This window comes from Phyllobates terribilis, unplaced genomic scaffold (genome assembly GCF_046119375.1).
Source record: "Phyllobates terribilis strain yellow unplaced genomic scaffold, ASM4611937v1 Scaffold_3__8_contigs__length_932513732, whole genome shotgun sequence".
In the NCBI taxonomy this organism is placed as follows: domain Eukaryota; kingdom Metazoa; phylum Chordata; class Amphibia; order Anura; family Dendrobatidae; genus Phyllobates; species Phyllobates terribilis.
In genome coordinates this window covers 42427702-42439942 of record NW_027362763.1, presented here as the reverse complement: position 1 = coordinate 42439942, position 12241 = coordinate 42427702, and the positions used below count along the sequence as shown (strand labels likewise).

General features: G+C 47.4%; 1 protein-coding gene across 1 annotated transcript; it reads left to right on the top strand.

Annotated features, from left to right (window-relative positions):
- Nucleotides 1–628: 628 nt before the first annotated feature.
- LOC141258428 (taste receptor type 2 member 39-like) lies at nucleotides 629–2138 on the top strand. Its single transcript, XM_073673429.1, has 2 exons — nucleotides 629–1411; nucleotides 2112–2138. Exons 1-2 carry the CDS (start codon nucleotides 629–631, stop codon nucleotides 2136–2138), a joined length of 810 nt encoding a protein of 269 aa, XP_073529530.1.
- Nucleotides 2139–12241: the final 10103 nt, after the last annotated feature.

Genomic DNA, 12241 nt, shown 5'->3' with positions numbered 1-12241 from the left:
CTTAGCCATAGTAATAGATAAATAAATCCATAAACCAGTGAAGAAACTCTACAGATATTGTGTGCAACCGCACAACAAAGAAGAAGATTTGTCAGTGAGGAAAAAAGAATAGTGTCATTCACGTTTTTCAAGATAATTGAAGAGTTTGGATTGAATTTCAAATGCAATTTCTGGGCAAAGTTAGGTGAAGCCAGCGAATCTTAATTTCCAAAGATTCAATCATCTCTAATAAATGTTAAAATCCACATATGTGGATTGATGTTAAAATCCAAATTTAAAATTGTATTAATTCTATTTGGTAACCAGTATTTATTTTATATGAACTCCCAGGAGTGAAGACGTTAATGTTGGCATGGAAGATTTGCAGTTATCTTGTATTTGCATTAACATCTGATCAATGCACAGAAATATATAACTAAGCAAATGAAAGGCATAATTTAGTATAATTTTTTTTGCAGAAACGTGATAGTTGCTGCTGCCAATTTTATATATTTGCATGCTATAAAAATATTCGCATCAAATAGACATAGACCAAGTACAACACAAAACATAAAAAGACGCCTGGCATAATTCATTCAGTGGTTGCTGGGGTTTGACTATTGGGTATTGAAAAACATTCAACGTTAAGATGTCCTGGACAGAAAGACCTGTAGTCTACTCTATAGCTTTGGTTGAGATTTTTTGTGGTTTGGTGGTCAATGGATTCATCACTGTAGCCAAGCTTGTCGATTGGTGGGGCGATAAAAAGATGAAGGCATTTGATAAGCTATTCTTAAGCCTGGGACTCTCTAGATTGTTCTATATGTGCTTCTTCATCTTCAATATGGTCAACCGAATCTTCAATCTGAATTTTTATCAAATTCATTTTCTCAACTGGATGCTCAATGCAATCTACTTATTTCTTGACTTCTCCAGTCTTTGGTTCTCTATGTGGCTTTGTATTCTGTACTTTATCAAGGTCTCCATATTCAAATACACTTTTCTCATTCGTATGAAATTGAGGATTCCAGAACTGGTACTGTACATGATTCAGTCCTCATTGCTTGTATCATTGGTTTCTGGATTTGTTTTTGCTTATAACTTTGAAGGGACTTTAGATATCATGATTCCTCCTAAGAAAGCTGAGACAAATACAAGTGTGGGCACGCAGATAATGTACTTGGTGCCATCATACTTCTTTGGACATTTTTTGCCTTTCATATTGATCAGCTTGTCATCCTCACTCTTGGTTGAAGTTATTTTTGTTCATGTGAAACGTTTAAGTAGCAAGGTCGCAAGTTTCACCACCCCAAGCATGGATGCCCACCTCTCTGCTATTCGCTCAGTGATTATGATTGAGGTCATGACTATCTTTAACTTTATTGTCTCCATTCTTCTTCGCTTTGACTTCTTTGACATCTGTAATCAAGGAGTACTGTTTTTGTTTGCAATTTCTTACCCTGTACTCCACTCGGTGGCACTCATCTTGGGAAATGCCAAGCTTAAGAAGGTTGCGCACAGAATACTCCACCAATTAAGAAATGTGGTAAAGCAAGACCATTGTATACCCAAACTTAAGTGACTGCTCATGTAGAAACTATGACAAAATAATATTAATAACTATCTAAGCATAGTGTTCATCATTATAGGATAGATTTGTTGTCATTTGCAGATTTGTTATTTGCATTTTCATTACCTTATACCCAATTTCTTTTTGAAATATAAATGATGCATAGTAGTAACGACTCACTTCTGTGTTCTAATAATACAGACAGACTTCATACAAATTCAGACAAAGCGTTCATACTGCACAACTTTTGTCAACATTTTTGCAAAACACATGGAATTATGCTAAATGGCTTCTTTGTGAAAATACACTTTATAGACTCTTTAACCAGATTATAGATTAGCAAAAACTGACTGTATTCAACTTGAGTAATCAGTAGATAAGCAAATCTGCCCAAATTCAGCAGATTCATTTGAAATTGCTTCAGAATTTGATTGTTGCAAATCAAATCCACCAGGATGAGGTTTATCTTAAAATTACCTCTCCTTGCCCCATAGTTTTCCCACCCCTTCTCTGAACAATATCTGTCTTCTCTCTTTTGTCTTTTCTCTTCTTCTCATTCCAGTTACCTGACACTGAAGTTCTTCACTGAGCCTGCTAACCCCTTCATGACATATGACATACAGTTACGTCATATGTCAGACCCCTGTGTTTGATGCAGGCTCGCATGTGGAGCCCACATCTTTACCTGCAGATGATGGCTGAATTATTTAGCCATCATCTGCCTCTAACCGCTGCAGATTAACAGGAAAAATACCGCCGTCAATCTCTGAGCATGGCATTTAACATGCACCGCAGGGGGCGGGTGCGTCATTCCACGCGCCTATCGGGGGGGGGGGCGCTGATGACTTGACATAAGAGCCAGGGGTCTTCTGAAGTCCTTCATGCTTATCAAGACAGTTCTGCTGTGAAAGCCAGTGCTTAGCTGATGTTCATAGTTTGTAGTTCATGATTGTAGTTATACATAGCATTGCTGATGCTCTGCTATGTATAGTAAAAGGTTTTGGGGGATCAGTGGGGATCCCAGGAGTCAGACCCCAGAGTTTGAGAACTTGTTCACTATTTTATGGGTAGGGAATAACTTCCAAACTTGAAAATACTCCTTTAATGGCGTGCATCAGACCTCATGTGGTCTCATGGGCCTTTCTGAAAAACAACAGTGGCTGATGCCCAGAATAACAAAAAGACTGAAAAGAAGATATCAGAAGATGGGGTGGGAAGATACAGTATGTAGAGGGGAGGGAGTATAATAGTTTATTGTTTTGTCGACCCCTTAAAAAAGCAGCAGAATGGTGACAATTTTGCCCAAATTTAGATTTCTTACTGTTACAGTAAATGAATTAGTATTTTTTAATCTTAAATTTTTCAAGGTACAAAATAAGCAATTTCAAGGAAGTTGTTTTTTTTTTTTTTTATCACTTAGGTCAAATTCATACATCCTTATGCCGCCATCCGAGGATGGAACATGATACAGAGACTGGCCGAAGATCTCCTCGCCCTAACTTGACAGCTTCATACATTATATGGCTATCAGGTTTTTGAGTTTGGGTCAGGAGACCCACGACTTTGTCCATGCACCGCAGACCATGGCACAACAATGTGTGGTCACGCAATGGTGGCCTTACAATGATCATCGCAAATGATACTATAAATTTATAGTACAGGTTGTTTCATTCATGCTAATACCAAATATGTGTGCATTACATCTTCAGACTTATATTTTATATGTCTTGTAAAAAATATAAAATGCTGATTAGTTTTCTTTTACTGTTCTCTTTTTGTTTACCTTTTTTAACATTGTATCTTTATTCATGTATTTCATTCCCATGGGTCAATTTTTACTGTTAAACTGTAATCTTTTGTCATATATAGTATGTGTAAAATTTTACATTACCTAGTTCAGTGATCCCCAACCTTTCTGACCTTAATTCAGCTGTGAGAGAGGTTCGCGAGCCACATCCAGCTGCCTTCCCCCTCATAGTAGTGGCAACTAAAGCCCCCACTATGGGTATAATGATAACCAAAGCTTTTCCACAGAAATCACCCTGAAACAGAATACCAAGATGCAGGGGTTCCCACAATACCCCCATACAGTATTCTCCCATCAAGCACTCCCAACACTGTCACATCGATCTTCAAGCACCTCCTGACAGGTAGTATCGTCCTGTCTCCATGACCAGTAAGTGAGCATCCAGATCTGCTCTTCTGGGAAGAGCTACTCACAAAATTCACCATTTTGAGTGGTGTTTTTCATACCTGTTTGCTAGACCTTGAGCTAATGAACCAAGCTGTCGTGAGTCAAAAATCATGGGACCGTGAGACAAATGTGGCTCTAGAGCTACAGATTGGGGACCCCTGACCTAGATATTACTTATTTATCCTCTTACAGCATATCATATGATCGGGCAGTTCTGGGATCTTTCAGTGGACAAGGAAGATTAAGGTTTCTTTGCTTTCCTCTGTTAGAGCAGGACTTCTATGATCATCAGGATGTAGTAACTGCTGCTGCCATGTGTCCTCATAAAAATAATGTCCTTATGGAAAGATTCTATTCATAGAGTTTGGAAATAACTGCAGAGATATTTTTTAAAAGAAAATATACATTTTCAAACTCACCTAACTCCAGTAGATCAAGCAACTGGTTCTTTGACCACCTGACTGTTGAGGATTGTGATTGGCTGCAGCAGTGTGGTGATTGGTATCTGATATTGCACCATTCAAGTCACCTGCCCTGTTGTAGCCAATTAAAAGTCTCAGCGGTCAACTACCATATTACACAAATCACATATTAAGACAAAATGTTTGTGACGCGCCCAGGGGATGGGGACGACTCGGCGCCCGGGCCTTGTTGTTGCCTGACCTTGGGGGGATGTCGGGGTGGTCGGCTCCCGGGCCCGTACCCTGGGGTCACTCTTAAAAGAAGGGGGGAAGTTATATGGGATAGGGAATGTTCACCCGTGGTGTCTGGTGAGGATCACCAGCGCTGCGACAGTCCTCTGAGGCTGGTGTTTAGGCAGCTTAGTTGGTACGACTCCCCACAGGTGAAGCAGGGCCTCAGGGCAGTGTAAGAGAAGGATGCAGGACAGAGGTGACCCATCCGGGTCAGAGGAAGAATAGGCACACACACAACAGTTCAATTCAGTACCTTTACTGGTCGTGTTTCTGGCACGGTCCAGGGTACCTCAGGGTGAAAGGTGCATATCAGGACTCTCCCCAGTGAGTGGGTGTAGGGCCTCGTGTTCCTTGCCTTTCCTTGATAAGTTTCTGACCTGCCTGGAGCTAGGCCTAACTTGGTCTCTGTCTTGCATCTGCTGACCTGGTGGTAGGGCCTACTGTTCTCTTGGGCCTCCATGACTCCTGACCCTGGTACGTAATCAGCTTTTGGTGTTCCTGGGACATATAGTTTGCCAGGGGTTCCGGTTGTTTCTGCTGGATTTAAGGAATCCCTGCAGACGCGGACCCTGTGTCCGGTAAATGGTTTTGGGGTGAGCTGGTTAAGCTCCTCTGCCCCCTATGTTGCTTGCTTACTCCACTCGCCTTCGGCCCCGCTCGGGGCCCTCTCTATGCTTCACACGGGCAGTAAGCCTTGCTACTCTTCACCGCTCTTTTGGTGTCGGCACGCCCTAGGCTCACTAACTCGAGCTCTCTGAGTCTGGACTGAACTGACTGAGCTCCACTGCAGGCTAGCTTCTGCAGGAGCTCCTCTCAACAGACTGTGGCTGAAACTATTCTAAGATGGCTTCTTTATATATCTTTACTGTATGAGTGCTCCCCTAAACTATTTCCTCCATCCACACCCACCACTGGTTCCCCCTACCTTTGGGTTCCCCCCACTCCAGCCAGGGACAGGGTTCAGCAGCTGCACTCTGCATGTCGCCCCTCCAGCCCGCCTGGAGCAGTGTAGTGTTGAATGCGGGTGTTGGGGTTCTGGGCAGCACTCCCTCCTTACCTGAGAGAACGGGATGCCACACCTCTGGGTGAGGTGCAGTATCTCTGTGGCGACTGAACCCTCAGGGGCACCACATTTGTACTTGGTATATGTATTTAATAGCTGTTTTTCTTCCACACTTTTTACATGAATCCAAGCTCCTTTTTTTCAGGTTTTCCACTATCAATCCTTCAACTTCTTTGTTTTCGACACACTTTTTATTTTAAAAAAATCTTGGAATGTCTTTCTTCTTTCAGCATTCATGTCATAAAGTCTGTTTTATTTTAATAAATGATATGGTGAAATGTGTAATAAATAGGTTCAGCTGCACAGGCTCAGTAATGTCAATCAATGGTGTCCACCTCACAGGACCTAATCCAAGTTTTAAATTTTATAGCAAAAGGCGGAGATAAGTGGACAAAATATTATAAATACACCTTCCAGACATGTGATGTACCGTGCATATTTTTCACATGTTATGTACTAATGCATGGAGCGCACTAAGGAGCTTAGCCGGACCCACACAAGGAGCGTGCTAAAAATGTTACAACTACAACCTGCACTTAACTGCTGCAATCAGAGCTAGATCCAGTCACTGCAAGTTAACCCCTTACATATCGCAGTGAAAAATACCTGCAGCATCTAAGCAGACATAGGGACTTTGTAACTTCAACCTCTCTTCCACAATCTGAATGCGAGTTGTTATGGCATCCGGGGAACTAATGAAGATATTCACTACCAGGGTACTACAAAGTTGTGCCATTGCTAATCGATTAATGAAGAACACAAAAGTGTACAATACCTGAGACTTACTGATCAGAGGTTTAAGCTCTAAGTTCTAAATAAAAAAACATAAAAAATAAAAACATATAATAGAATTGCCAATCCTCAAACCTCAAATATACTTAAAAAGAAGAATAAAAAGTGGCTAAAAACTAGTGTACACCACATGGTACCAATAAAAACGATAGCTTAAAAAAACAGTGTCTCTAACATCTCAACATCGCAAAGTACTGAGAAATAAAAAAAAAAGTTAGAGTATGTGTACAAAATGTCTTTATAAAGTGGTCAAGAATAGTGTTGAGCGAACATGCTCGACACTGCTCGGTACTCGGGATGTTCGGCGAGCACCGAGCATTTCTGGGTTACTCGGGCGGGAGCTCGGGTTTCCGCCCTGCATGTTTGGCGCTCTTTACAGAGCCAATGAATATGCAGGGATTGCCAGCCAGTCACTGTAATGCCGCAGCCATGTTGTTTGTGGGCATTACAGTGATTGGCTGGCCGCACAGCGTCACCTCGAGTTTTTAAAACCGGGCGCCGCCATCTTGGACACAGTCGCTTCGGATCAGACAGTGTAGGGACAGCGCTGCTGAGTTAGGGAGAGATATAAACTGCAAAATAGTTAGTGTAGGGTCTGTAAAGGCTGCCAGATCAAACAAACAGTCTGTCTCAGGACTGATATCCATCCCAGATATCAGGCAGGCAGGCAGGCAGGCTGTATAGGAGACGCAGTGGTTATACCAGCAAACGCTGCATTACAGTCCTGTGTGCTGCTCCTGTTGCTGAAATTGCTGGACTTAGCTCCAGGTCTCAGGGGACAGGAAAAATCCTTTTTTTTTATCTAAATCCTCTTTTTTTTTTCCTCCTTCACACTGTACAAATACCCGTTGTAACGGGTCTGGGAGGCGGAACCTGTGAGCTACTATACAAGGGGGCGGTCCTTGTAAGGGAGCGGGTGGCGACCAGGGAAGACGGGCAGGCAGTCACAGCAGGTGACCGGGACAGTCTCTGGGTGAACGGGCTGGAGGTCACGGCAAGTGACCGGGGCAGTCTCTGGATGAACGGGCAGGAGGTCACGGCAAGTGACCGGGGCAGTCTCTGGATGAACGGGCAGGAGGTCACGGCAAGTGACCGGGGCAGTCTCTGGATGAACGGGCAGGAGGTCACGGCAAGTGACCGGGGCAGTCTCTGGATAAAGGGTAGGTACGACCTGTGATGGCTGAGCCTCCAGGTAGGCTAGCAGGCAGATGGTAGATGTGTGCTCCCAGGTGAGCAAGCGAGAGTCTCTGGATAAACGGGTGGTCACAGCATGTGACGGCGGATCCTCCAGGTAGGCTAACAGGCAGGTAGCAGATGAGCGCTCCCAGGTGAGCGGGCAAGAGTCTCTGGAATAGCAGGTGGTCACAGCATGTGACGGCGGAGCCTCCAGGTAGGCTAGCAGGCAGGTAGCAGATGAGCGCTCCCAGGTGAGCGGGCAGGAGTCTCTGGGATGGCAGGTGGTCACAGCACGTGACGGTGGAGCCTCCAGGTAGGCCAACAGGCAGGCAGCAGATGAGCGCTCCCAGGTGAGCGGGCAGGAGTCTCTGGAATGGCAGGTGGTCACAGCACGTGACGGCGGAGCCTCCAGGTAGGCTAGCAGGCAGGTAGCAGATGTGCACTCCCAGGTGAGCGGGCAAGCTGGTCCATAGACAGACTGACAGGAGTAGGAAGGCAGACCGTCGGACCTCAGGCTAGCAAGCAGGTAGGAGGAATATCATTCAGGAATCAGACAGCAAACTGGCAGGAATCTGGCAGGTAACTGGCAGGTAACTGGCAACGGGGCCTGAGGGCTGAAGCAGAGTAGTGAACAGTGCAACAACATTGCTCGGGCACCTCCATTTTGGAGGAGGTGCCTTATATATGGTGAAGTCCTCCGGCCATTGGCCGGGGACTCCTTAGGACGGCGCACGCGGCCCCTTTAAGAGGGAGGGAGCGCGCGCGCGCGCCCTAAGCACAGTGGCCGGGAAGGAGCGCGCGCTGCCAGCAGAGCGGGAGGAGGACGCCGGGCTCGGAGCAGAGGGGTGAGGGTAACAGCGTCCCTGCCTAGCAGAGGGCAGGGACGCCGGCGCTACAGTACCCCCCCCCTTTAGGCCCCCCCTTTTTTAGGCCAGAGAGAAATTTAGCTAGGATGAGAGGGGCATGGATGTTCTCCCGGGGCTCCCACGTTCTCTCTTCAGGACCAAACCCCTTCCAATCTACTAGAAAAAAGGTCTTCCCTCTTACCCTTTTGGTGGCCAGAATGTTCTCTACCTCAAATTCGTTTTCAGCGGAAACCGGGGCAGGAGGCGTACCTGTAGACTTGGAAAAAGAGTTAAGTACCACAGGTTTGAGGAGAGAAACATGGAAGGAGTTAGGGATCCGCAAGTTGGCCGGGAGTTTCAATTTATAGGCCACCGGGTTGATCTGACTGATGACCTCCAGAGGACCGATGAACCAAGGCCCTAACTTATAGGAAGGAATCTTGAGCCGGACATACTTGGACGAGAGCCAGACCTTATCCCCTGGACGGAATTGAGGAGGATCCAGACGTTTTTTGTCAGCATGTCTTTTCATACGCTCGGATGACAGAAGGAGTGCGGACCGGGTACTCTCCCATATGGAGGAAAATTTGTTAACAAGAGATTCCGCAGCCGGATTGTCCACCGAAGTGGAGACGGGAAATGGGATCCGAGGATGCTGACCGAAGACTACAAAAAAACGGGGATTTGGAGGAAGATTCGCTCTCGTGATTGTTGTAAGAAAATTCGGCCCATGGCAGGAGATCCACCCAGTCTGAATGGTGGGCATTAACGAAGTGCCGGAGGTAACTGGTCAGGTTCTGATTGATCCGCTCCACTTGACCATTAGACTGTGGGTGGTAAGCGGAGGAGAAGTCCAGGGTGACGTCTAGCAGTTTACAAGTGGCTCTCCAGAAGCGTGAGGTGAACTGTACCCCACGATCTGACACTATGTGGAGGGGCAGTCCATGAAGACGGAAGATGTGGCGGATAAAGTCTTTAGCCAGCTCGGGTGCAGACGGGAGGCCTGGCAGGGGAACGAAATGAGCCATCTTGGAAAAGCGGTCAGCGACCACCCAAATGACCGTACAACCGTTAGAGACGGGGAGATCAGTTATAAAGTCCATTGCTATATGCTGCCAGGGGGCAGCAGGTACTAGAAGCGGAAGGAGGCGACCGGCTGGCAGATGTCTCGGAACCTTGTTGCGGGCGCAGGACACACAGGCAGAAACAAAGTCCATTACGTCCTTGTGCAGGGTAGGCCACCAGTAGTGCCGGGTAATAAGCTGGAGGGTCTTTTTCTGACTGGCGTGGCCAGCTAGTTTAGACGAGTGACCCCAGTGTAGGATCTTCTCCCGATCAGGTACTGATACGAACGTCTTACCGGGAGGGAGACGATTTAGACTCACGGGAGCCACCTGCATTTCTCTGGCGGGATCGATGATGTGTTTCGGTTCTTCCTCGAGATCAGACACCAGAAAGGATCGGGACAAGGCGTCCGCCTTGATGTTTTTGTCAGCCGGGCGAAAATGAAGAATAAAATCAAAGCGAGCAACAAACAAGGACCACCGAGCTTGGCGCGGGTTAAGTCTCTGGGCATGCTGGAGGTAAGCCAAGTTCTTGTGGTCAGTGTAAATTATTACCAGGTGAAGAGCCCCTTCGAGTAGGTAACGCCACTCCTCCAATGCCAGCTTGATGGCCAATAACTCTCGATCTCCTATGGAATAGTTGCGCTCAGAAGAGGAGAAGAGTTTGGAGAAGAAGCCACAAGTTACCATTCTCCCAGAAGATGATTTTTGGGTAAGTACCGCTCCGGCTCCAGAGGAGGAGGCGTCAACCTCCAGGAAGAACTGCTTGTTGCCATCTGGGCGATGCAGCACCGGGGTGGAAGAGAAGGCCTGTTTTAAGGAAAGAAAGGCCTCCTCTGCTTCAGGTGGCCACTCTCTGGGATTAGTGCCCTTACGGGTGAGCGCGGAAATTGGGGCAGTCCGGGAAGAGAAGTGCGGTATGAAGAGGCGGTAGTAGTTGGCGAAGCCCAGGAACCGCTGAATGGCCTTCAACCCCTCCGGTCGGGGCCATTTCTCGATGGCAGACAGTTTCTCTGGATCCATTCGTAGGCCGGTCTGAGAAATAATGTAGCCCAAAAACGGAAGCGAGGTCTGCTCAAAGAGGCACTTCTCATATTTAGCGAAGAGGTGATTCTGCCTGAGCCTGAGCAGGACTTGACGAACGTCCCTCCGGTGAGTCTGGAGATCCGGAGAGAAGACCAAGATGTCGTCCAGGTACACCACTACGCAGAAGTAGAGAAGGTCCCGGAAGATGTCATTGACCAACTCTTGAAAGACGGCAGGAGCGTTACAGAGACCAAAGGGCATTACCAGATATTCATAGTGGCCGTCCCGGGTGTTGAATGCAGTCTTCCATTCATCCCCTTGACGGATACGGACCAGGTTGTACGCCCCACGGAGGTCCAGTTTGGTGAAGATTCTAGCCCCCCTCAGACGATCAAATAATTCTGGAATGAGCGGAAGGGGGTACTTATTCTTCACCGTGATCTGGTTAAGGCCTCTATAGTCTATACAGGGACGGAGAGAGCCGTCCTTCTTTTTTACGAAAAAGAAGCCTGCTCCCGCCGGGGAGGTAGATTTCCGGATGAATCCCCTGGCCAAATTCTCCTCAATATATTCGGACATCGACCGGGTCTCAGCAGCGGACAATGGGTAAATACGCCCACGGGGAGGCGTAGTGCCGGGTAACAGGTCGATAGGACAGTCGTATGGTCTATGAGGGGGTAATGTCTCTGACTCCTTTTTATTAAATACATCAGCAAATGACCAATAGGGAATCGGAAGTCCAGGTAGATTAGTTGGGGTAGGAGAAGGACGGGCGGGATGAACAGGAACCAAACAAGTCTTATGACAGTCCTGTCCCCAGCGAAGGACTTCTCCGGTCTGCCAGTCAAGCACGGGTGCATGTCTCTGGAGCCAAGGTAGACCTAGTAAGAGGGCGTGAGAGAGTCCAGGCAGAACATGAAAAGAGATGCTCTCAGAATGCAGCATTCCCACCTGCAGAGTTATGGATTCGGTGATGAGTTGGATGGGACGTGGTAAGAGGCCCCCATCCACACCAGCGACAGATAATGGTATAGCCAGAGGTTTGGTGGGAATGCGGTATTTTTCTACCAGGGCCTGTGAAATAAGATTCCCGGCCGCTCCAGAGTCAAGTTGGGCTAGTTCGAAATAATGATTCTCCCCACAGATAATTGAGACTGACAGCAGCAGAGATGGAGAGGATTTATTCTTGTCTAGGTCGACCTCTCTGAGCGAACCTAGACACAGGCGTTTCCCGACCTCTCTGGGCAGGTACGGATCCGGTGCTCCTTACTGCCACAGTAGAAGCAGCTCCCCTCGGCACGGCGTAAGTCCTGACGGGTTTTGACCATCTTGGTCTGGTCGACCTGCATAGGCTCAGGAGAGTGTACCTGGGGAGAAACGGAGGGAGTGACGGGTTTCTGAAAAGTAGGAGCTAGACGTGGAAACCTCCTCTCACGGGTGACTTCTTTGGCACGCTCCTGGAACCGTAGGTCAATCCGGGTGGCAAGAGTTATTAGGTCATCGAGAGTGGTAGGAATGTCTCGACCGGCGAGTTCATCTTTAATACGGCCGGACAGACCCTCCCAGAAGACAGATACCAGAGCGTCGTTATCCCAGGCCAGCTCCGAGGCAAGGGTACGGAACCGTATGGCATATTGGCCCACGGTGAGACTTCCCTGACGGAGGCGTAGCAGAGATGATGCGGATGAGGTCTTCCGTCCGGGTTCGTCGAAGACTTTCCGGAAAGCCGTGAGAAAGGCAGGCAAGTCGGACACCAGGGGGTCTCCTCTCTCCCATAGAGGATTTAGCCAGGCCAGGGCCTCCCCGGTGAGATGGGACATGATGAAGGCAATTTTGG

What these genes read in the sequence shown, in the direction of transcription:
- LOC141258428 (XM_073673429.1), top strand. Translation starts at nt 629, where the DNA reads ATGTCCTGGACAGAAAGACCTGTAGTCTACTCTATAGCTTTGGTTGAG. An exon ending in TTGACATCTGTAATCAAGGA is followed by an intron (nt 1,412 to 2,111) that starts GTACTGTTTTTG and finishes TTCTCATTCCAG; the next exon opens with TTACCTGACACTGAAGTTCT.